We start from the raw sequence: 23,195 nt of genomic DNA, 5'->3' as shown, positions 1-23,195 counted from the left end.
GTTTACTGGTGCCGCAGGGCCAAACCGGGGAAAGCAGGACACCAGCACCCTGGGATGGAGAGGAGAAAAGCAGAGGGAGGCAGGATTAGTTCTATGATCTCCCATGAAGTCTTATCAGGCCCGTGCCACCCCGACAGAGAAATGGCTGCTCCCCAAAATGCCCCAGCCAGATGCAGGCCTCCCTCCCTGGGGTGCAGCATGGCCTGAGGTGCCCCACGGCCCCAGGGCAAGCGCCTGCCACCCCGGGAAACCCAGCTGAAAATATAAATTAGCTTCCAGCTTGGAAAGCATAACCCTGAGGCAGCGCCCGGCAGTGTGAGGGAGGGGACGGCCACCTCAGGGGCTGAGGCCTGGCACCATGGCGGGCAGGGGGGGACACCCTGACAGGAAGGTGGGCGCGGGGCACCGCAGCCGGGGCGGAGCTGGACGGGAAGGGGGCACTCTCCTGTTGGCCCCACAGTGAAGGGCTTTGTCTGGGCTTAGAGGCGCTGGCGGGACCCCCCAGAGGAGGAAAGGGCAGAAAAGCCGCCCGCCCGCCCGCTTTGTTTACGGACCCCGCCCGCCCCGCTTCTGTCGCTCCGGTGGGCGGTGCCGCCCGCCCGCTGCCCCCGCGCGGAGCCCCGCCCCCGCAGTTTTCAATGGGCGGAAGTGGGCCCTGGTGAAGCCGTTCCGCCCGCCATCTTGGCAGCGGGCGAGCTGAGGTTGCCCGTATGTTAGGCGCCATCTTTGAGGCTGGCAGCGGGGAAGGCGACGGCCTGAGCGGCGGCCCCGGCGGATCGAGGCGACACGGCGGCGGCAGCGGCGGTCCCCTGGGGTTCGGTAAAGTCCCTGCTCGCCGGTAACTAGAGCCGTTCGTAGACCGCAGGGGCGGGGGAATGGCCTCTCGCCAGGCCCGGGTCCCTTCCGCTCCCCTCAGGGGAAGCAGGCCGCGTCCCCCGCGCCCGGCGCGGCGGGCGGCCCAGGCCGCGTCCTCGAGCCCTCCCCACCGGGGTGTCCGTAGCCACTGGGGTGGGGGAGGCCGCTGGGGCCCCTGGGGCAGTGTGGGCCCTCCGGGGACGGTGGTGGGGGTGAGGTGTTCTCCCCGGCCTCGGCGCCCGGGGACTTTAGAGAGGAGGAAGCTGCTTCCCCGCTGCCCGAGGTAGGCCCAAGGTCCCCTCTCCCCCGGCTGCAGGGCCGCAGCCCAGGACGCAGCTCTCCCCTTCCCCACCCCGTCCTTCCCTCGGCCGTTAGCCCTTCTGTAGGGCTTGGCTGTGGGCTCTTCCCCGCGTCCCGTGTCGTGTCCCCCCCCCCGCGTCCCCGTCCCGGTGGACTCCTGGGGAAATGGAATCCTTGGGCAGGCTCTGGAGAGGTTCGGTTGGGCAAATTGAAGATCCTTATGAGTATGTGTTATTTTCAGGTGCCTTATGAGTATACGTTATTTTCAGTTAAAACCTTGTGCCTTCCTTTTGTAGCAATGCATATAAGGGGCGTGCTGTAAGGTAGTCATCTGACAAATCGCTCCTCCGTTCCCCAAAGGAACTGCCTTCAGGATCTGACTAACTCTGGATGCACCCGGTTGTTATCTTAATTTCTCCTTTAGGTTGTTTAAAACAACCCGATTGGGTGACGTTTGTTTTTGTTTCTTAAGAATTGGATCTAAGAGGTTTCTGTTTTCTTACATGGATGTTTATAATGAAAATGCAAAAGTGATTTTTACTGTTGCAGGGATCAGTATGTGGAGCCTACAGATTGTTCCCAGAACTGGTGCTTTGGGTTGCACGCTGCACTTGGAGATTGAGCTCTGGGCCATACTTTCAAAACACAACACTGTGTTATTTGATTGTAAAAAAGGAGATCTCCTGGGGATAGGGGATTTTGAAATTATATCAGAACCACCACTTTGGCACGTGGTTGAATTGGACACACATTAAACTGATCAGGCTGAACAGATAGGCTGAATTTGTTGCTGGATGGCCAGAGGTTTCAGGAAGAAAGCTAGTCTAGAGAAAACTTCCTCTTGCCGTTGCTTCTCATCTAAAATGGCACCCTTCCAAATGGCTGCTTCCAGGGGAAATAGACTCTTTTGAGATTTAATAAAACATTTCAGTGAGGAAGACAAATTGTCATAGTAAATTGCTGCCAGGCCCCGGCGCTGATTTCAGAAATAGAAAAAGAATGAGTGTCTTTAAGTATGCCTGTCTCACCCAGGAGTAGATGTAGCAGCTTTAGTAGTCCCCTTAATTTGGAATTGATTCCCGATGCCCGTTCGGACATCGAGGAGGAAAAGCTGGTGGAAAGAGAGAATGATAGAGGAGAGCCACCCACTAAAAATATAGGAAAGAAGGGGTTATGTATTAAGGGAAAGCCACTACATAAAAAATTGGTGCTATCTAAAAATTTGTTAAGGATTTGAGACCTGCGGATACTGCTACACCTGTGTGTGCTGCAGTCATGCTTGTTGCCACTGAGCAAGATGAAGAGAGCTTCTTGACTGAACGCAGTATGTTAAAGCATGCACTGTTGCCTGGAAGAAGAGCAAAGACTTCCATTGTGTGGAACTTCGGATCTGTGGTTCGCCTGGAGTGCCGTATCCAGCATATGGTTAAAAAAAAAAGAAAAAAAAAAATCAACTGTGGGTAGCCAGGTACTCATCTTGGGACACTGACTCTTCGGTGACATCTCAAAGCAGAACACTGTGTGCGTTGCGCCGTGGCTAACAGCCAGGTGTCTCAGCTGTAAGCGCTCTAGGGAGGGTGAATATGCCTGTAACACGTCTATGTCAACCATCTCCCCAGACAGCAGTTTTAGTAGTGGGAGTTTGACGTATGTTCTCAGCTCTTACGTCAGCAGTGACAGTGTGGCAGAGCCAGCGGGCTGGTTTTTCAGCTGGAAGAGGAGTGGACTGCAGATGTGCCCGGGTAAATGAGAGCTGTCAAAGAGATTTGCCACAGATTTGGGTCGTACCAGTGTAGCTGTTGCAGCTGCAGCAATAGTGGATCCTGGAGCATCTGGAGAAGATAGGAGTTTTCTTCATGGAAGCAATACTATCACAAGCCTTTTGATGCCAGAAATTAGGACAAACACATCTCTTGTCTGGAACTTCTCAGCTGACCCGCAGTATACCTGGCAACATTCCTTGCAATGTTTAAAAACTGTGTTGGGCAGGGCAGGGACTCGCCTCGGCACTTCCGCGTTGCAGCAACACTTGCAGACCATACGTCCTGCACACTGGGCCAGGACCTGAATCTGATGGTGCTGTTGGTAACCTGAAGCTCGGGAAGCACTTCTGGATTTTTCTACTGTTGCACATGAATTTTTGCTCTGTGACAGTGATATATTGAGCTATTTCTTTTCAATGGATAGGCTTAGAGCCGGTTGTGGTTTAACATCTCCAGGCTTGTGTGTTCCTATTCCGTCTTTGCCTACTGAGCAGGTGCTTGGTAGGAGAAAGGATATAAATCTTAACCATGGGACTCAGGTTCTCAACTACATACCACTATGAAGAAACTCAGATATGAGAATGCACTTATTTAAGATAAATGGAGCTATTATAAAACTGGTTACTGAAGACACTTTTTTTTGGTTCCAGCTTATTAGAAGTTCATACAGATTGTGGCACTAGACAGTCAGTTCCCATCTATAACATGTGACTATACAGCATTGTAAAAGAAAAGTTTTTTGTGTTGTGCTTTCTCCAAAGCTATGAAAATACATATTTAACTGTTGATACGTGGACCCTGAACGAACCATGGACTACTTGACAGTGATGGCCCAAGGATATCCTTTGAGACGCTGCATCAGCAGAAGTCCCCTTGTAGAAAACAGGCAGCTCCCTCCCAGGGGCTTTGCTAAAACTTCTGCAGTAGGAAGTGTCTTACAAGAACCAAGTTACCAAATTGATGTGTGGCTTTCCCTTAATCCCCTCACCCCTGGCTTTCCAGCTTCCGACAACACTGCCAATGCTGTGTGCACAGTGCTAGGTGCCAGCTGCCATGTTTTATGTATATTTTAAAATTAATGATTCAGGACTTTGAGCACAGGAGCACTGAGAACAGATTAGCAGGTGCTTAAGAGATTTGCTTGCTCATTCTGCTGAGGCCCATCAAATTCTTCAGGAACTCCAGCATTCAAACCATTTTCCACAGGATCACTTGAAGCAGGAAATAGCTGCTCAGTGAACCTTTCTCTACCTTTTATATGTTAAAGTGACTTTAAAACAGCAGAAGGTGGAGCAGCATCTGCCTGGGAGGGTGAATGGGAGTATTCTCAGCTCATTCCAGTGGTCCCAGATGTCTGATAGGTGCAAGATTCTTGGCCTACAGGTGGAGGCCAGCGGTGAACTGCAGTTCTTAGTCAAGTGCTGCCATCGGTCACGTCCTTCTGGCTTTGCAGAGCACGTGGAAAGACTTTCAAATCAGAAGTGTCACTGTTGCTCTTGAACTGCGAGATGGGTGAAATATCTTAGGCTTGAAACTGACTTTCTACAGAGTGGTGCACTCGGATCTGAACGCTTTGTCTTGGCCATTTTACTAGATCCCTGCTTTAAAGGTTGCTTTGAAGAATTCCTTCTCCTGCGTCTTGATGGGTCAAGCGAAAGACAAATCCGTACTGAAGCAGTGTCTGATCTGATGAGTGCTTCAGTACAGGGTTATTCTTTGACAGTTACAGAAACACCAGGCCAATCAGCCCTTTCAGGAACAGATTAATTTGCCTCTCATCTTAAGGAAAAATGTCCTAATTCAGGTCCCTGAAGTGGCACATCTTCAAATAGAGTTGCTCCAGCCAGCAAGGGGCAGCTCTGCCTCATGGCTGTGGTAACTCGCAGCTCCGACTCTCATAGACCACGATGAAAGGTGACCCTGGCTTGCTGGCGGAGGAAGCCAAGACGACCATCTGCTTTAACCTTTGCCTTCTTGGCTGGCAACCTTGCAGTCTTTGCTCTGAGTGGGTCTTGAGTGCTGTAACCCCCAGTCTCAGAACGTGTCCCCAGTCCAGGTTTAGACAGTGTGTAACAGCTAGAATTGACTAAAACAAATATAAAGACTAGAAATAACTCTCCTGCTTCAGCTTTAGATTTTCATACAGAGATGCATTAGCAAGAGGTTCTGTGCTTCAGACGACATGAAGATGTGTGGTTTACCTATGCATCATAATGCAGTGTTCTATCTGCGACTCGTGGCATCTCGTGCACGCTGCACGTTCGGCCTGTGGAGTTCGGTAACAAGCAAGTAAATCAGCAGCGGCTGTTTTGCACTGGGGTAACGCTGACCGATTGAAAAGGCAGATTAGACCATGGAGTGCCTGGTGCTCTTCCTTCCTTGTCATCCTAGTGTCCTCATAAACAAGGGTGTTAAGCATCTTTCATATTTTTGTAAGAAAGTAAAGGCACAAAGTAGACCAGCAAGAGAGACTGTCCAAGTGAAATACTTTGTGCTTTATAACCAAAAAGTACCCATAGGTAGGTGCGATAATCCTTCTCTCATGCGTTTGTTGGGGTGCAAAAAACTGTTGTTCCCTTCTTGCGCTTCGGCACAGGACAAAGGCAGGTCAGCAAGCTGGAAAGTTAGACCAGGGAATAGGACTGTTTCTTCAGTATCAAGAAAGACAAGCTTGTAAAACAAACTAGACAGACTTTCATTGTACTATTTATCTTCCCTTAGCAAAGGTAAAGTTTATGGCACTTGTTGGCATGTTTTTCCTGACCCCTAGCTACTGCATCTGTAATTAATTTATTTTTTTTTTTAATTAATTCAAAATCTCTTAAAACAAAAACTTTGCTAGAGTTCTGGAGAAAAAAAGAAGTGTTTAAAATTCTTATCAACTTCCATTAGAGACCTGCTGAGTGCACCAGAGTTACTCATTTTTATTCAGACTTTCAGGGGTTAGTTTGGTTGATTTCTGTTTAGCACTCGGATTGCCATGTTAACTGATACCAGTTTAAAAAAAAAAAAAAATGTTTTGAGTTAACCTTTTTTAAAATGAAAGGAGTTTTATGGAGTTTAGAACTATGAGGTTTTTTTGTGGGGTTTTTTGTTGTTGTTGTTTTGTTTTTTCTTTTTGCTTTGTTATGTTTTAAAGCTTTGCTTTTTTCCCATTCCTTAAACAAGATCCATTCAAATTCTGAACAGCTCTTGAAGTCTACTCAGGAATATGGAAGGCAACAAGCAGAATACTGAGCTGCTTGGGCATTCAAAAGAGCTAAATCAGAGGGGATTTCTTTTTTTTTTTTTTTCCCCCCCATGGTGGTGGATAGAGTAATGTTGCATTATACAGGTGTCTCTCACTTCCTAGGGAAAAGAAGTGCCGCCTTCTAGACCATGAATTCCTTCTGATTTGTATTTGAATGCCTCTGCTCAGCAAAGCAGTGGTTCTTAATTGCCATCTAGTTAAACTTGTGCAAACTGAAGAAATCGTGCTTGAAATTGAATTTGACTATCAATGGTATTGGTAACGCATTTGGAAAAATGTTTCTTGTCAAACTTCTACATGAAAGAGCACCAGTAATTTTTAGAAGTAGATGCATAGGAGTCTGCATGACACAAAGTCTGTTTTTGAAGGTGCTAAAGGTCAAAAGTGAATAGTCACATTGATACTGAAGAAGGGAAGAAAACCTTGCACTTAACTACTGTTTTTATTCCCTTTATCAAGCAGTCAAAAAACCAATAACTAATATGAGAACCCAACTTTTCCTCTCTTTATTTTAGATTTGGGAAAATTCCCTGCCAAAAAAAAATATCCTGGAAAATTCACTAGTGTTTGTGTGAGTAAAAGGTTCCAACCTTTTATTATTAATTTGTAAGAACTATTTCATTCAGTTTTGTCCAAAAGAGTCAGAAATACTTTGCACAGAAATGTGCAGCATTTTAATGAAAGGGGTGAGAATCACTTTAATTTGAACTTTATCTGGTCTGGTTGCAGGTTTTATGGCATTTAGTATCTTTAAAAAATTAAGAATTGAAGTATCTGACTTCACATCAGAAAAAACTGCTTGTGGCTAAATAAAATCAGTTTCAGCTCTGGTGGTACCAAAAAATCATCATATGTTGAATTGGACCTAAGCCATCTTTTCAAATCTTCCGTGATCTTGCAGCAATAGATAATGATGGATATATGGATTAGGGAACAGCATGTGATGGCAAACCTGTAGTATTTGCTCCGATGTAAAAAGAAAACAAATTATTTCCTAAAATCAAAATAATTCAAAATTCTTGGTATCATGCAGCCATGCCACTTGCAAAGTGAGCATTTCCCTGCCTCTCAAAGCTTGCTGTATCCTTGATCTGCTGTCTTCCTGCTGTTAATTGATTGCAACTCTACATGTCTGATCAGGGCTCAAAGTTGGTCTCGATACGGATATCATACAACATATACTGTGCACGCTTGTGTATATAGATATGTTTATACTGTATGCATGTACCTATGTATGCATATTTGTGTGCTGGCCCCAAAATCACCCCTGTTATAAAGCATCAGCCTCGAAGGCATTTTCATCAAAATATTATGTAGATCTTTCATTTTTGCCAGTTCCCTCAAAATGAGAGACTTTTTATGCAGTCTTATGTGGCAAATAGCCAAAAATTCTAATTTTTACTATCACTCTTGCTGACTTTATTATCACTCACTCTTGGTGCGTGTATAAACACATATGTGTATGTATATACATATTTGTGTATTTATACGCACAAGTATGTTTTTGCTGTACAGGTAATAAAGATGGGGGAAGGTTTTTGTGTTTTCTTAATAGGTGAAGAAATCTTGAAGACCAGAAATTGCAACTTACTGAATTTTAAATTAAAAAAAAAAAAAAAAAAAATTTGTCCGGCTGTGGAAGATGGATCCTCATTTTTGCAGCCACTTTGAATCACAAGTTCATCTTTAAATGCACTGGGTTTTTTTGTTGGTTTTTTTTGGTTTTTTGTTTTTTTTTTGTTGAAGAGCTAACTAACCCTGGCTGTCTCCAGTCTGACAGTATTCAAATGGACTTGCTTCCTCCATTAGTTGTAAGATGTTTAAAAGCACATCCTATGTTTGAATTGTGGATGAGAGGTTCCCTTGGCAATGTGAGGAGGAAAATTCTTTCTACCCCTTTATTATTAATTCACGGATTCAGTGTTGGTTCGGCCTACAGGAGAAGTTAACTGGAAGTCTTTGAAGATCAATATCTTTGCTGAAGTTGTCCAGGTATGTGAACTTGAAGATCCATGGTGATTGGAAAATAATGTTTAATATGTCAGTGTATTTGACAGAAATTATTAGTACCCACAGTTAATCATTGGCTGATAACTCAAATGTATGATCAGTTTTTTAAGAATTGACTCTCTTGTGGGGCTTAAAGCCACATGCAGTAGTTTTTTCTGTGCTCCAAGGCATATAACTATTACTAAGGACACAGAAAGAACGCTTGCTGACAAAACCCGTGGAGTTTTACAGAAGTTTGACTTAGTATTGGGATAGTTTTTGTGATCAGCTGGTTTCAAGACATTGCCCCCCCTCAAGAGACTAATTTGATTAACAGAAAGCGGCTGTAAAAATGCTTATTACTTAATTATTTTTCACTTATATCTTTCTTTAGGGTTACTTTTAAAAAGAAGATTTCACTGATCAAGCCAGTAGAAGACTTTCAGTCCAAGACAGAGTGAAGCCAGCTCTTGCCAAGAGTGGAGGAAGTCCCTGTTGAGTGAACCCTTAGAACCTGAGCTTGTTCTAAGAATTTGTCCATTATGTCTAACCAAGGAGACGACTGCTACTTCTATTTCTATTCCACATGTAACAAGGTATGTTTGAGTTTCTTTTTCTTTGGGTTGGTTTTTTTTTTTTTTTCCTTTTTAGTTTTTAAGAGAGGAGGGGGAAGAGTGGGAGGAGACATACAGATTTCTGGTAACTTAATAAGCAGTTATCTTCTGCTTCCCGTTCTAATAGCATGGACATTTTTTTAGGTTGTACTGTTTTATTTTCCTTTTTATTGATTTCATTTTGGTTACAGGGAGACAGCTGTTCCTTCCGCCACTGTGAAGCTGCTCTGGGGAATGAAACAGTCTGCACGCTCTGGCAGGAGGGTCGCTGTTTCAGGAATATCTGCAGATTCAGACACATGGAAATCGATGTGAGTGTTTGCCTGAAGATGTGTTCTCAAACTAAATCACTGAAAGCATTTTTCATTGCTGTAGGTGGACTGAATGTGCTTTTATGTGATAGATTTACTTGCTATAAAATTATACTGGTTTCTATTACTGGGAGGGGGATGGGAGGAAGTTGGGGGAAGAAAAATCAATGTCTTGGGTACATTTCAGCAAGAAATGTTTGTATTAGGTGCTGACGTTATTTTCTTAACAGGGGCAAAAGCAACCACATTGATCAGACTGCTTAAATGTGCTGGAGCAGGGTGGTAGTAAACAGCCTGCACTAGCCTCCTGAGGGCTAGGCTTGATAGTGGCCTATTGGTCTCTTCTGTCCTGGATTTCCTCAGATAACGTTGTTCTAACCTCTTGGGATAGTACAGGGTGGGGAGAGAAAAGATGGGAAGGAACTCAGTCTCTGAAAGCTAAGTTCAGATAAACTTAACCGAGGAAATTTAAAACATTTTTCCCTCTGAATAATCTCAAGTTCTATTAGTTTAACCCGCCCTGAATTGATGTGTGAGAGTGCCTGTCTTCTCAAACTGAATGATAGGAAAGCTAGATAATACATAGTTGTTACAGCTTACGCAAACTTTGTGTATATGCCCTGAAATACTTTTAGTGATAAATTGACCTTTGGAATGATGTTTCAGCACTGCACTGCAATAGTCTTATCTCTGGCATGATGCAAAACTATGTCTCTCTGCAAAACTAAGGAGAGTGTTATCACGAGCTTTTATTTCTTTCTGTCTTCAGAAAAAACGCAGTGAGATTCCTTGCTACTGGGAGAATCAGCCAGTAGGCTGTCAAAAATCCAACTGTGCTTTTCATCACACAAAAGGACGTTATGTTGATGGACTCTTCTTACCACCAAGCAAAAGTGAGTTTCTTAGGTCCTTTTTCTTTAAGTAGTAAATAATTAATTTTGAATATTACTTATGAGTGGCTACAATACCACAGAAGACATCAAGTAACTGTTCATTTATGAATGCATGGAGCAGTCTGCAGTCATAAGCTCTCAGCTAAACGGAATGTAATTCTGGTATTTAATTTTTTCTTTCATGCTCAGCTTCTCTGTACTTGGTGTGATTGTTGCCTTTCAGGTTGCTTTTTCCCCTCTCATTAATCCTTTCTGGGTGGTAGGACGGTGAGATTTGTGTGTGAAGGGAAGCCATTGTTCATTGTGTAACCAGGGGTGGGGAATAGGAGACTATAAATTCAGTATCCGGGTGTGTTATCTACCTTATCTACCGTATCTACGCAGTGAGTGCAACATTGGGCTCGGAAGTTTTAAATGGCCAACTTACAGATGATCCTCCTCTTCCTCTAGCTACACTTCCGAGTCCACCTGAGGCTGCAGAAGACGATGTGAAAATGGCTCAGATGTCACTGCAGCAAAACAAACTTTCTGTCCAGTCAAATCCCTCTCCACAGCTGAGGGGTGTGATGAAAGTGGAAAACTCTGAAAATGTCCCAAGTCCTACACATCCTCCAGTTGTAATCAATGCTGCAGATGATGATGAAGACGATGATGGTGAGCATTTTTTACTTCTTGAAGGCATTTTTACTGTAAGTGACTGTATAAATCACAGAATACCTGAATTGTGCAGTGGTTAAAGCTACAGACGAGAGTCTGGAGTCCTAAATATTTTTTTCCCAGTATAGCTCTTTTACTTATGAGTTCATCAAGTCAATACAGCTGTTTAAAAAAAAATCCTATAAACATTTGCGATTGTAGTTAAGAATACAAACAGAATATGAAACATGGACTGAAATGTCATTGTATGAGCTACATAAACATGAAAAATCTTGTCTAATCCCTACTGCATAATTCAATAGGTCTATTTTTGCCTTTCAGACCAGCTTTCTGAAGAAGGAGATGAAACCAAAACACCTGTCCAGCAACCAACTACAGAAGCCCATAATGGATTGCGGATAATTTCCACTAGGAAATCCAATGCTAATACAAAACAAGGTATTCTAACAGCTGTAGCAGGGTGGATTGGAAGGAGAATCTGACAATTAACTCGAAAGCAATATGTTCTAAAAATACAATAGAACATAGGGTGGCTGGATAGAGTCAGTTATTTCCATGCGCTCACTCCTATCTAATCCTGTCATACGTCTCTTGGGTCAGACAGGTAAACTCCTCCTTGTTTACTTTTGTAGAACAAAATAGAGCCACAGAGTGGAGTTTAAATGCCTGCAAATGTGTCCTTTCAAACATTGTGGAAAGCCATGTCTAATGATAGAGGAATCTAATATCATGTAGACGGATTAAAATGCTTAAAACTATAGGTTTTACCCTGAAGGGTAGGAGGAGGAGTGAAGAAAGGTGCTGGTTGCTTACCAAAATACCATCTGTTCTATGGCTTTTTTTACTTGTGGGGAATGTTGACAGGGTTTACTTGAAATACTTTGGAAAGGATCTGAGCTGTAAGAAGCTTGAGGATCTGTGCTCTTCAACATGTGCCTTTAAGCCTCAGTTTCATTAACTGTTTTGTGTTTTCAGATGACAATTTAAATTTCGGAATAAAAACACTTGAAGAAATCAAATTGAAGAAACAAAAGGAAAAAACAAAAAAACAAGGTGATGAGTTAATCATCCCCTACTTTCCTATCCTTCTGCCTTCTGTTCACCTTCATCTTTTTTTTTGTTTGTTTTCTTTTCCTTCTGATAATACCTGGATAGCTGGCTATGAATCAGTGAATACAATTATTTGCAAAAGAAAGGGAATTTTTTTGCACTATTAGGTTCAGACTGGGAGATGATTGCAGCCAAGAGCTGCTTGAGGGACAGACTTCCATGTTTAGCTGGGGGCCTTGAGCTACTTAGGCATGCAACCTGTTTTCTTAAACAGCTGGTACTCTAGATTTAAATTCCAAGGACAAATCAGAGGGGAACTGCTCATCTCTCTTATTTACATGCACTGGTCATTGTATGTTTGACAGTAATGAATAACTAATGGTTTTGGACTTTGTGATAGTTCTTCTGTTTTGTTTGGTTGGGTTTTTTTCCTAAACATCCTTACATTTTGCTTGCTCTCATCAGAAGGTCCTTCAGGAGTTTCTGTTCATCCGCTCCAGTCTTGGACTATTCCTGTGCCAGAAAAGGAAAATGTACGGACAGTAGTGAGAACTGTGACTCTATCTACAAAGCAAGGTAATAGAGAATACTATTATTTCCATTTCATGGCTCCTAAACCAAAACGTTAAGTAATAATTAAGATAATTCAGACATGTTAGTCTGCTGGTGTTGCCTTTTCTAATTAAACCCATGCTTTTATGCTGGAAGTCCCTGGTTGTATTGGAAAGATATAGCATTTGTAGGTGCTCAGTTTGTTGTATTGCAATAAAAGATCAAGAAGTGTTTTTTATCAGCCTGACATGAAACCATAGCTAATCCTATATTACCACCATCCTACAGACTCTCAAATGTGCTTAATTTGACTCTCGTGTTCCTGAAGTTGAGCGAGATTTGTGAATGAGCTAATGTGTTGACAGCGTGTGACAGAATTAGTGTTTGGGTTAAGTGCAGTAGCAGCAGAGGGAGAGGCTAATGTCAAAACAAGTGTCACTATGCAAATAAGGGCATAACTGAAAACCAGGAGTAATGAAAGGGAAGACCTATAGAAGAGGGTATTGTACAAGTAGCCAGTTTTTGAAGCATTGAAGAGGCTGACAGTGGCAGTTGCGGGCAGTAGTGTGATATGAGTCTGTGTATAAATGGTGGTGTTCAGATCTGCACAAATTCCTTTTAAAGGCAAAAAATGTGTAGAACTACTTCTACTCGTCGTTCATTTATGTGGTTTGGCTACCAAAATAGTGTCTTTTTTGGGGACACGGGCTAGAAGGACAGTGCTTTTACTGGGTACTGGTTTCTGTGCACTAAAGAGGTTATTCTTTGTTTTAGGGGAGGAGCCTGTGATTCGACTGAATCTTTCCGAGAGACTGGGAAAACGGAAAACCTCCACAGGTAAGAGCTTTTTGTGAGCTGTTGTTTGGGTGCCCTCATCTAAACGTGACTATATTGAAGGCTATTTTTGCTGTATGCGGGAGGAAAATACATTTTGGCGGAGATCTGTGTTGACTGCAGAAATGGCAAATTTTGTTAGCAACCGAAAGACAAATAAAAGAAAATATACCTGGAAGAATTGAAGTTTGTGGCTGACTGTTCTAAAATCCTCCTCCAGAGAAATGTTCTTAAAGTATTTCTTGTTTTCTCTCTTTCTGAAGCTGGTAAAAGTGTCCTTCCACTAAAGCGCAACCTTGCTGAAAGGCTGGGGAAGAAGATAGAGATTCTGGAGAATGCTGACAAAGCACCAAAGAGAGGTACAGCTACTAAACAGACATCTGGATTTGATGCACAGATTTTTCTGTTTGTCCTTTCTTCTAACTATTCTTTTTGCGTGTTTGTTGAGGGCTCAAGGTAACTTTGAATCCCAGTGAAGTAATCTCCTGTCTCATTTTGAAATGTGAACACAAAATTGAGATTTGTGCAGTCTCCTTAACTTTTTCTGTTCTGTCTTGTAGTTCAAGTCCCCAAGTCTCTGAAGGAGAGGCTAGGATTGCCCTCTGAACAGACCAGTACAGAGACAGGTAGTAACTGGATATTAAATATGCCTTCCCCTTTTTTTCTTTCTGTGAACTTCCGTACAGCCCTAAAAGTTAATTTAAAAAAACCTGCCTGATTCCTCTTGCTCGAGTGCTGAAGCTTTCCTGATGGCCGCTGTCAGAAATCTGGCTCTAGGGGGGGTGTGTGTGTTTTCCACTTGTGCCTCATCAAGGTTTCATGCAGTATGCTTATGCACAAGTAGAATAGAACCACTGCCAGGAGCAGGAGTTTTGAGATGCTAACTGAGAGACACAGTCTGAGAAAGTAACAAAATAAAATAATGTTTTTTGTCGCAAGTCTCTCTGGCTAGCACTGGTTTTCAAAATACAAGTGGCTTAAAGGAGGAGGAGAATATTATGCAGAATGATGCATAATAAGATGCATTCTTGGGACCACTCAAACCTAGTTTTCCTTAGTACTGTGACAGATTTTGGGGAGTTTAAATATTGTTGGACAGTCTTTAAATGTTGGTGCTTCTGGTTTTTTTTATGATGACAGAGAAGGCTGCTAAGCCAACAGGAGAGATCCATGTGAAAACACTGGAGGAAATTCGTCTTGAGAGAGCTAATCAGAGACGAGGAGAACCTCAAGCAAAACCCCAGACTGAAGGACATTGTAAAACAGAAGATCCCAGCTCAGGGGCAAGACCTTCCCCTGCAGTTCGCATCAAAACTTTCTCAGGAACCCTGGCTGAAAAAAACCACAAGCGATTGGAAGAAGAGAAGCAAAAAACAGAAGAGTTTCCTACCAAGACAAAAGTTGAGAGCGAGCCCAAGAAGCAGAGCACACTTGCTCCATCTGCGCCCAGCAAAGTGCAGCTGGCAGAGCCAGCAGGTAAAGCCAAGCCAGCAGGAGAAGTGCGTATTAAAACCTTGGAAGAAATCAAGCAGGAGAAAGCTCTGCGGATGCAGCAGAGTGGAGAAAATGTGCCAGCTCCACCAGCACAACCTGAACCTGCCCCGACAGGGAGGAGATTGTTACGGATCACAAAGCTAATAGGTAATAAGGTGATTTGGTACCTGCCCTGGTGAAGTGCTTCCCCTGTCGAGCACATTCAGTTTGCTCAGGATTTGCTTTGCTTTTTCCTTCTGTGTATCCTAGAGGATAAAAGAGTTTAAGGCTACAAAGTCAAAAGGCAGGAAAGTGCCAGAGTATGCAACCATATTTTATTTTCCATGAATTACGTGATAGTTTTCTGTATTTCCCACTGGAAATTCATATATTGAGGAGCTTTGTATTCTAATTTCTCTTCTGTTTTTTCTGCCATCTGTTTGTGGTATGGGATCTTCCCTGTGCTGAATCCAAGTTGACCTTCCTCTTTGGCATATGCGTTGTTTAACTTTGTTATTGATGCACATGTCTTTGCAAAGCATGCATCAACCTCTTAATGTGAGGGCCAGTTTTTGTCAAAAATGACACAGCATTAAAGACCTCATCATTCAGATTATATAAGCCATGTAAAAAGAGAGAGTGTGACTGAGGGAAAGAGAGCTCGAATGCTGCATGGATTGCTTACTGTAGCCTTTCCCTCTGTCACATTATTAGACATGAGAAAATAAACACACCAAGGAAACAGAGGTAACTGGGTTTCTTTATTTCTGCTGTTGACAAAATGGTTTTTTTTTCCTTGTTTTAAAGCACCTGGAAGAGAAGAAAAGAAGATAGTGGAATTGAGCAAACCTTCTCCCAAAGCTGTCTCTGCACCTGCAGAGGTGAGTCCTTTGTGAAGACATACATATATTCATACAATTTTTGATAAATTTTGTTGTTTTGTTTGTAACTCGCTGCATGCTCCCAGTTTGATTGTGTTCCTACTTTTCTGCATTTGGTAAGCGCTGCAGTGAAGTCGTAAGTCCTGTCACTTTCAATAGCATTTCCAGACAACATTGTAATCCTCAAGCTTTGAATTAATCTGATTATACCTGACAATGAATAAGATACCCTATTAGCACCAGATAAAACCTGCGAGGTTAATGTGGAGCGAATGTTTTTGTTCACAGTGACTTTATCTGTCAGACTTGAAGGATATCTTAAAATCCCGAGGTAAGTATTTTAATGGAAAAGGCTAGAGCTTTGTATTAGAGGAAATAGGTCTGTCAGTGAATGCTGTATTGGGGAGCTTGTATGACTTTTTGTTGCTTAAAAAGAATGTAATAGATCACAGCTAGAGTCTTCTGCTCTGTTAAAGAAGCTTGCTGTGTTGGGAATTGCAGGCTTTTGAAACAGTATTTCCATAGCAAAGCATGGATCTTGTTACAGGCAACATTTTATGGAAAACATGTCAGATCTGAATGGTCTTAACATGCTCTGTTCCACATGGAGCCATTTCGGAGGGGTTGCCACTCAGATTTTCTTAATGAAATCTCCATAGATTTTTGTCCTATTAGTCCTTCTTTTGTTTCTTTCTAGCCCTCTGATCAGAGTGCAACTAACTCTAAAGTTCAAGTGAAGAGCCTTGAAGAGATAATGAGGGAGAAGCGGCAACTGAAACAACGCCAAGAAGAGAAGCTTCAGAAGGAAGCAGCTGCTGTGCCATCTCCTGTTGAAAAAGCAATCAAGGATAAAACTCCAGCATCAGGGAGTCCTGAATCCACTGTGGTTTCAGGATCAGCTTATCAGCTTGTGAAGAGGATATTGGTGACATCTCCAGAAGATGGGGTTGAAAGCCCAGGAAAGGATGCTGCTGTATCACCAGGGAAAGAGGCAGCTCAACTTCTGGAACGGAAAGCTAAAAGTAAGCATTGACTGTATGTTAAAGAGTTACTTTAGGTCATGTTTTGGAAGAAAGGCAGAAGATGACAATTTTCACGTTGTAACTCTGGCTCCTGTTTGTAGCTTCTTTGCTCCTTTTTATGGCTCGTTGCTCAACAGGGTTTACAATGTGGAAAATACTGTTGAGAATCTGGGAAATGGCAGTGTGACTGTGCTGGCCAAATATATTTAACTAGAAGGATTATGGGACTGTTAAGAGAACCTGTTTGTTTTTTTTTTTTTCCTGAGGCAGAGCAAGACTGTATCAGTTCTCTCTTCCTTTTACTCTAGCCAAATCTAAGCTGTGCCTGAAGCCTTTGGATGGGAAAGCCACCTCCCCCACAAAGCAGACACTGAAACGTAAGGCAGCTGAGAGTCATCCCTCTGCTGTAGCGGCTGTGAAACCATTGAGTACCACTGGTGGTGACATGAAGGAGCCTTCAGCTAAAAAAGCAGCTGTGGTAAGGACAGTGGCTGAGGCAGTAGTGGGTCCCTAGTAAAATTTATGTCCAAGCTTTACCCTCCTCTTGGAGAAAAGATGGGAAACTGAAATGTTCTACAGGTCTCTGTTCCTTTTTAAAGACAGAAGCAATCTGCAGGGTGGTTGTAGTACCTTTCTGCTTTTTATTTGATGAATGGCAGCGTTTGCATAATACTCTGCTATGGTTTCTCTGTGGCGTGAAGGATTTTGTCCATTAATGCTGTGTTCTTAAAAAAAGACACAAGGCCATTAGTAAACTTCAAGTGAATACTCACTTCTCTTCAAGAGTGCCCTGTATTTTGGTTAAGGCTCAGCAATGCCAGAGGTGAAGCAGTGGAGGAAGAATCTACTAAGAAGTCTTTTTCTTGTGTATCATAAAAACTGTCTTGCTTCTTCCTAGGCCGTTGTTCCTGCTTTGCCAGAGGACAGCGTGGTCTCCACACCTGGGAGAGAAAAACCCAAAACTAGGTAACAACCACAACTTGTTCTTTTTCTTGATCAATGTCTTTCAGGTGAAACGTAAGTTTTTTTCACATGTGGAAAAATTAGAGTTTTGAGATAATTAATGCCAAAATCCAACAAAGCAACAAGTCATCTGAAATAATTTTCTAGCAGCTAGCAGGAATGCTTATTTAGATTCTTTTCTTAAAATGCTGCAAGTTGTGTACCAACTTTTCAATGACTACTCAGGTTTTCTGAATGCCTGCAGAGGTTGACTTCTTAACCTTCTTACAGTCAGCAAAGTGTCTCTGGCTACAAAAATGGAACCTTCTTTGCCAGACCCCAGATGCTCTGTCTTCACGGATAAATCCTCAAACTGAAAAATGTACCTGCTAATACATTGGACTCTAAAAGTAACCCCAGGTTAATTGAATAACAATCCCTGTGTAAGGTTGAGGTGTAGGGGGGATTAACTACAGTTTTAAGAGCTGGTTTGCAGGAAACATCTCTCTGGTTAAGGCATGTCATACACTGATTTGCTCTCTTTCTTGTTCTTTCAAGTCCTGAACTGCATGTTGGAAGCCAGGCAGACTCTGTGGCACAGTCAGAGGTCTCAAGCTCAACTTCAACTCCTTCACAATTAGCGGTAAAGACGCGCCGGTTGAGCTCCACAGGGGCTGGGAAAGCACCCTTATCTGTAGAAGATGACTTTGAGAAGCTTATTTGGGAAATCTCAGGAGGCAAACTGGAAGCAGAAATTGACCTGGACCCAGGGAAGGATGAGGATGACCTCCTTCTGGAACTTTCTGAAATGATTGACAGCTGAACTGCAGAGTCCTAAGGTTTAAAAAAAAAAAAAAAATCAATCAAACAAACATTAAAACTCTGTATTCTGTTGGATACCTGGAGGTGATCCTTTTTCTAGCTGAGGCTTTGTGATGAGTCTTAAAGCACAGCTGAACTGGTAGAAATTGGCGGTATCTGCACTCACTTGTCCTAAACTTCCCTGCTGGTCAGAGTCAAGGTCCTGTGCATCCATTCTGTAACTATCGGTGGCTACCTTCGACATTAAGAGGACAAAGCACTTGTTTATTTCGGGACAGAGAAATGCCCATCTACAAACTGTGGTGGTTGTGAACTGATCTACTGATTCAGTGATGCTCTGAAGGCTTAAAGCTTCTTCCTTCCTCCCCCCTTGGCAAAACTCAACGTTCAGCACGTTTCAAAGCTTTGGTATTCTGATTTCTTGGACACTTGATATCTAAAGCCTGGAGTTACTATGTCAACTCTTGAGTTTTATTTATGTATGCTATCATTTTTGACTTTAATCCTTTAGGGTAACTTAATGAAAATGTCGGGGTGGGAGGGAGCAGAACAATTACTCTGGTATTTTGGACCAAACGTGATGCCAAGGGTGGTGGTTGGGGTCAGTCCATCCAGCCTTACTTTGAATTATCAGGGATGATACAATATCAGTGTGAAAAGCAGCGGTTCTACAGTACAGCTAGAGCACCCCACCCCGCGTTTTGTTGTACTGCACCAAAGCTTGGGGGGGTTTGGTGCTGTTTGCTGATGCGAATAAGATTCTGGGGTGGGTCGTCAGGATTCTTCTCGTAGTCTGCAGTAAATTGGTAAACAAAGAATTGGTTTAAGTGCCTCTTGGTTCCAAGAATCGCTCCCCTGAGCTGCTGGCTCATCTTCTGCCGGGAAGCGACGGCTGCTCGGACTCGCGTTCAACCACTGTCGGATTCGTCTGACCTCCCGCCGGCTGTGTGGCACCGTCGTTGGCACCGACCCAAGGGGAACGTGTCCCTAGGCTGTCGATCTTGGAACCTGGTACTGCTGCAGGACCAACTGTGCTCTCCTTTTTGGGCACGCCCCGGGGATCCTCCCTTTGGTCTCCCCTGCACCCCTGCCCCGCCACTGAGGCTTAAGCTCCGTGTAGAAGGGTGCGCTGGAGGTTACTGGTCTGCCTCGAGCGTCTATGTGCAGTCTGAAATTGTGACCCTGCAGAAAAGAGCTGAGACTGGGGTGTATTGTGTACCCTGCCACCAGTGATCGTTTTCCCTAGCAGATATATTTTCAGTTATTTTCTTAAATTTTTTAAAAACTTTAGTCTCTTCCTACTATGATTTGTGAAGCTGTGGGGGCCCTCAGGCATTTGCTGCTGGCAGAAGAAAAATCAGTTGTTTGGGTTGATTGTAAATACTTTCTCTTTGGAAGAAAACACTTGTGTGCTCTGATAATCCACTGTGATGTCTTAGTTCCTAGAGGAAAGGTTTGAAACCAAGATTTAGAAAACTGCTGTTCTGGCTCCAGAGGGGTCACCCAGCCCCAAGCTGCTGACCCTTTATCCCGCTGAAGGACTTCCTCAGGGTGAGACTTGGGCCAGCATCGGTGAGACTTGGGCCAGCGTCAGTCGCTCGCACGCAGACGGGAGCGACTTTGGGAGAGAGGAAGAGCGTGCGAGAGCCTGGCGAGGAAGGCTTCCCCCTCGCTGCTTCCCTCCTCCTGCTCTGTCGTCAGCCTTCGCCGCCCCTGGCCCAGGCTCTGTCTGCGGAGACGGGATTTGGTGTACGCCATGGTTTCTGTAAATATTTTATTCTTCCGTTTTATATTTGTATTCTATTTAAGGTATTGTATTAAACGTAGTCTGGCCGCCTCCGCCTTCACCGGTAGTTGAACTGTTCCACATGACAGCAGTTAACACTGTTTTTAAATAAACCTGGCCTAGGAAAGGTGTCGGTGCGTGGTCTGTCGGGGGGGCGGGGGGGGAGCACAAGGGGTCCCCGGGGCGCAGCCCCCCGGCGCGGAGCAGGAGAGACGGCGGTCCTCCCAGCCTCCTAGAGCGGCCTGCTCCGCCAGCATCCCACAGCTCCTTGCGCGTTCCCGCCGTGCTTAGCGGCTTCCGGCGGCGGGGGAGGCGGGAGCGCGTGCCGGGCAGCGGCGGCAGCAGCCATGGCGTACCGCGGGCAGGGCCAGAAGGTGCAGAAGGTGATGGTGCAGCCCATCGTATCCTTCCTGGAGCGGGGCGGCCTCGTCTCGGAGCCGCGGGGAGGGCGGGCGGGGTGCGGGGCCTTGCGCGGGTGGGGGGGAGGAGGCGGGAAGGAGCTGCTGCGTCGGCCCGTGAGGCGCCGAAGGGCCCCGAGGGCTGTGTCGCCGAGGACTTGTCGCCGTGCTGCCTCCTTAACGCTCCGCTCCAGAACCTCATCTTCCGCTACCTGCAGAACGTGAGTACCGCGGGGCGGGCGGGGGCGGGGCGGCAGCTTCGCCCCCGGTGTGAGAGGAATGTCCGGTGCTTCTTGAGCACCTGTGGGCCTTGAGGGCCTGTGAGCGCTGGGGGGACCGGGCCGCCACACCGGATTGGTGTTTCAGAGTTGTTAATTCGGTTTTTGAACCCGGTTTCTGTTGAACTGAAGAACTCGCTCTGGTTCAGATACGTGAGGAGAACAGCTAGTTCCGAGTTCAGCGTTTCCTTCTTACGTTAGGAAATTACCTTTGCAACAGGCGTTGGATCTTGCAGTCCGCTCTGCAGGGCTATTTTCCTGTGGCAGTTTTAAAAGCGATGCCGTTACATGTCGATCGATGAACACGTAAAGTATTTACAAAATCGCATAATACCGTAAAAATATCTGAGCGCGTAACTGAAACCACGTGTGAGAGTTACTCCTCTGAGAGCTACAGAGCTGTAGCGGCGCTTGGTAGCGCGGATCGCTTAATGCATAGGAGAGAACAAAATTCCTTGTAGTGTTTATGTTTCTCTCCTCCTCCATCGCTTTGCAGAGGTCCAGGATCCAGGTGTGGCTCTATGAGCAAGTGAACATGCGGATAGAAGGCTGCATCATTGTGAGTATGAGGATGCCCCCTTGTTATTCTTTTGATTGCGGTTTTGGTTTGGGTTTTTTCTTCAGATTCGTAAGACTGTTTCTTCCTGTCAAGAAAAACTAGCATGGGGGGTGGAAGTACTTCATGCCTCTCCAGCAAATAGTCTTAATTGTCCAGCCCATGTCAGCACAGCTAACGATAGCTTGTATTGTTGTTGCTGAGGTTTAGACCCGGGGACTTCGCTCACTGACTGCTTTTGTTGCTGGTTTTTAGGGCTTTGATGAATATATGAACTTGGTGCTGGATGACGCAGAGGAGATTCACTCCAAAACAAAATCAAGGAAACAGCTGGGTACGTCAGTATGTCTGTGTAACCTGAGTGATGTCTGAAACCTGGCTGCGTGAGCCTTCCAAACAGCAACACTTGAAAGTACCAAACACGCGAAGAGTTTGAAGTACAGTGAGCAGATACCGGCGAGATCTCGGGTCCTGCTGTCTCTTGAGCTGGTGGTTTTGTTGAATGTGCAGGAGAATCTGCCTCTGCCTGAGCCCGTTTTTTGCCTTTCGAACGTATGTAACAACGTATGCACTGCACTTTTTCTGCAGCCGGGGTGGCTGGAGGGGTCCAGTCAAACTCCTCTCAGCTACATCTAACGCAGGTAGCCCTGAGCAATTCTGACGCTTGCTGTGTCACCTCCGAGTCAAAGCAGGGAACTACCTAAGTGGCGGCATTTAATATTTACTGCCTGCTGCTGAGGATAAACAGCAGTCTTGTGCCATGTTCGGGCTCTTAGTGGGGACAGAGTGCTCTTCAAACACTGAGCGCTGGAGCGGAGGTTGTGTCCGATACGTTGTAGTGTGAATTGTGAACGTGGGCCTTGCACGACCACGCTTATGGTCCTGTGGTGCAGCCAGATGGGAAGGGACTCTCTGTTACTGATAAGAACCCGGTCAGTTGTCGCGGGCGTCTTCTTGCAAGCACCTTTGCCGTCGTTAAATGTTTTTTGAAAACGCAAGGTTATTGTCAGAGTCTGGGATATCTCTAATCCCCCGTTTCCTTTCTCTGTGTTGCAGGTCGGATCATGTTAAAAGGGGACAATATCACTCTTCTACAAAGTGTTTCTAACTAGGATTTGTTGTTCTTCACTTAGAACAATGGCTGCGGTGCTTCAGAGTGAATAAAGTGCTAATGAGAGCAGGACCAGCTAGTAGGCAGGAAGTTATGCGTAGCTGGTGTCGCATGCAGAGTTGAAAATTGCATGTTCCTCTGTGCGAGTAATTATTTTTTTTTTTGTAGTTCGAAGCGATGCAAAATGTATTTCGCAAATAAACATTTTTTACATTAACTGTAAAAATAAATCTGCTTTCTTTCTGTATCGTGCCCTTCTTTGAGTAGAGAAGGGGGAGAAATGTATTGAAAGGGATCTTCACCATGGATCTGTGTAGCCTCTGATAAATATCTGTGCGTTCTGGAATGTTACATCTGCGTTAGGTGGACAAGGTGGGCTTGTTCAGGATACCGGAGCGACGGGCGGTCCTTGAGCTTGCGTGGTTCTAGTGAGGGACTTGGGGCTGTGGTATGGTAACAAACATTTACAAACTTCACTGGTAGGCGTGCTTGTAAAATAACTTTTATCTTTGGGTCAGAGAAGCAGAGAGGGCAGTTGGATTGGATTAAATACAATTTCTTGCTGCTTTGGGCAGAGTCTCTAGATTAAACCATGGCACTCTTAACTAAGTTGGGGTATCAGATGTATCAGTTGGGTTTTTATCATGTTGGTCTATTATTATTATCCCTTTGAGGATCTGACTGTTCTATAAGTTTCCACAAGAGAGCTGAGTTGCTTATCACGTCAACAAAAGATAAGCTCCCTAGCTTACTTGGGACTATCAGTCCCCTCTGCTGCTTTTCTGATGCAAGGAAAGAGAAAAAAGAAAGGTTTTGGCTGTAATTGTAACTCGGAGACTAAGGTTACCTGGATGGAGA

At 44.4% G+C, this 23,195-nt stretch overlaps 2 protein-coding genes across 8 annotated transcripts; both read left to right on the top strand.

Moving 5' to 3' along the window:
- The first annotated feature begins 689 nt into the window (after window positions 1-689).
- Window positions 690-20,115, top strand: ZC3H11A (zinc finger CCCH-type containing 11A). 7 transcript variants are annotated; one of them, XM_072845002.1, is made up of 19 exons: window positions 695-838; window positions 6,684-6,739; window positions 8,108-8,160; window positions 8,552-8,753; window positions 8,963-9,082; window positions 9,852-9,975; window positions 10,426-10,629; window positions 10,954-11,070; window positions 11,608-11,685; window positions 12,148-12,258; window positions 13,009-13,071; window positions 13,332-13,427; window positions 13,629-13,694; window positions 14,209-14,709; window positions 15,349-15,422; window positions 16,120-16,444; window positions 16,753-16,922; window positions 17,343-17,410; window positions 17,945-20,115. In XM_072845002.1, the coding sequence occupies exons 4-19, from the start codon at window positions 8,700-8,702 to the stop codon at window positions 18,207-18,209; spliced, it is 2,436 nt and encodes an 811-aa protein (XP_072701103.1). In that variant the 5' UTR covers window positions 695-838; window positions 6,684-6,739; window positions 8,108-8,160; window positions 8,552-8,699; the 3' UTR covers window positions 18,210-20,115. The 7 variants fall into 7 exon arrangements, with proteins under 7 accessions (XP_072701104.1, XP_072701103.1, XP_072701106.1 ...); XM_072845004.1 differs by having other exon boundaries at window positions 713-819; XM_072845003.1 differs by lacking the exon at window positions 6,684-6,739 and having other exon boundaries at window positions 690-838.
- Window positions 20,116-20,257: 142 nt separating this feature from the next.
- On the top strand, window positions 20,258-22,554 carry SNRPE (small nuclear ribonucleoprotein polypeptide E). The gene is made up of 5 exons (XM_072845007.1): window positions 20,258-20,395; window positions 20,587-20,613; window positions 21,167-21,229; window positions 21,482-21,560; window positions 22,283-22,554. Exons 1-5 carry the CDS (start codon window positions 20,342-20,344, stop codon window positions 22,336-22,338), a joined length of 279 nt encoding a protein of 92 aa, XP_072701108.1. The 5' UTR covers window positions 20,258-20,341; the 3' UTR covers window positions 22,339-22,554.
- The last annotated feature ends 641 nt before the right edge of the window (window positions 22,555-23,195 follow it).

This window comes from Ciconia boyciana, chromosome 23 (genome assembly GCF_034638445.1).
Source record: "Ciconia boyciana chromosome 23, ASM3463844v1, whole genome shotgun sequence".
Taxonomy (NCBI): domain Eukaryota; kingdom Metazoa; phylum Chordata; class Aves; order Ciconiiformes; family Ciconiidae; genus Ciconia; species Ciconia boyciana.
Note: the sequence above shows the minus strand (reverse complement) of the source record. Positions and strands in the feature narration are given on the sequence as shown.

Excerpts from the sequence above, each read along its gene's own strand:
- ZC3H11A (XM_072845003.1), top strand. The coding sequence starts at position 8,700 with ATGTCTAACCAAGGAGACGACTGCTACTTCTATTTCTATTCCACATGT. Across the intron at positions 8,754-8,962 it reads TCTATTCCACATGTAACAAG|GGAGACAGCTGTTCCTTCCG; the intron begins GTATGTTTGAGT and ends TTTTGGTTACAG. Across the intron at positions 13,695-14,208 it reads ACAGACCAGTACAGAGACAG|AGAAGGCTGCTAAGCCAACA; the intron begins GTAGTAACTGGA and ends TTATGATGACAG.
- SNRPE (XM_072845007.1), top strand. The coding sequence starts at position 20,342 with ATGGCGTACCGCGGGCAGGGCCAGAAGGTGCAGAAGGTGATGGTGCAG. Across the intron at positions 20,396-20,586 it reads AGGTGATGGTGCAGCCCATC|AACCTCATCTTCCGCTACCT; the intron begins GTATCCTTCCTG and ends GCTCCGCTCCAG. Across the intron at positions 20,614-21,166 it reads TCTTCCGCTACCTGCAGAAC|AGGTCCAGGATCCAGGTGTG; the intron begins GTGAGTACCGCG and ends ATCGCTTTGCAG.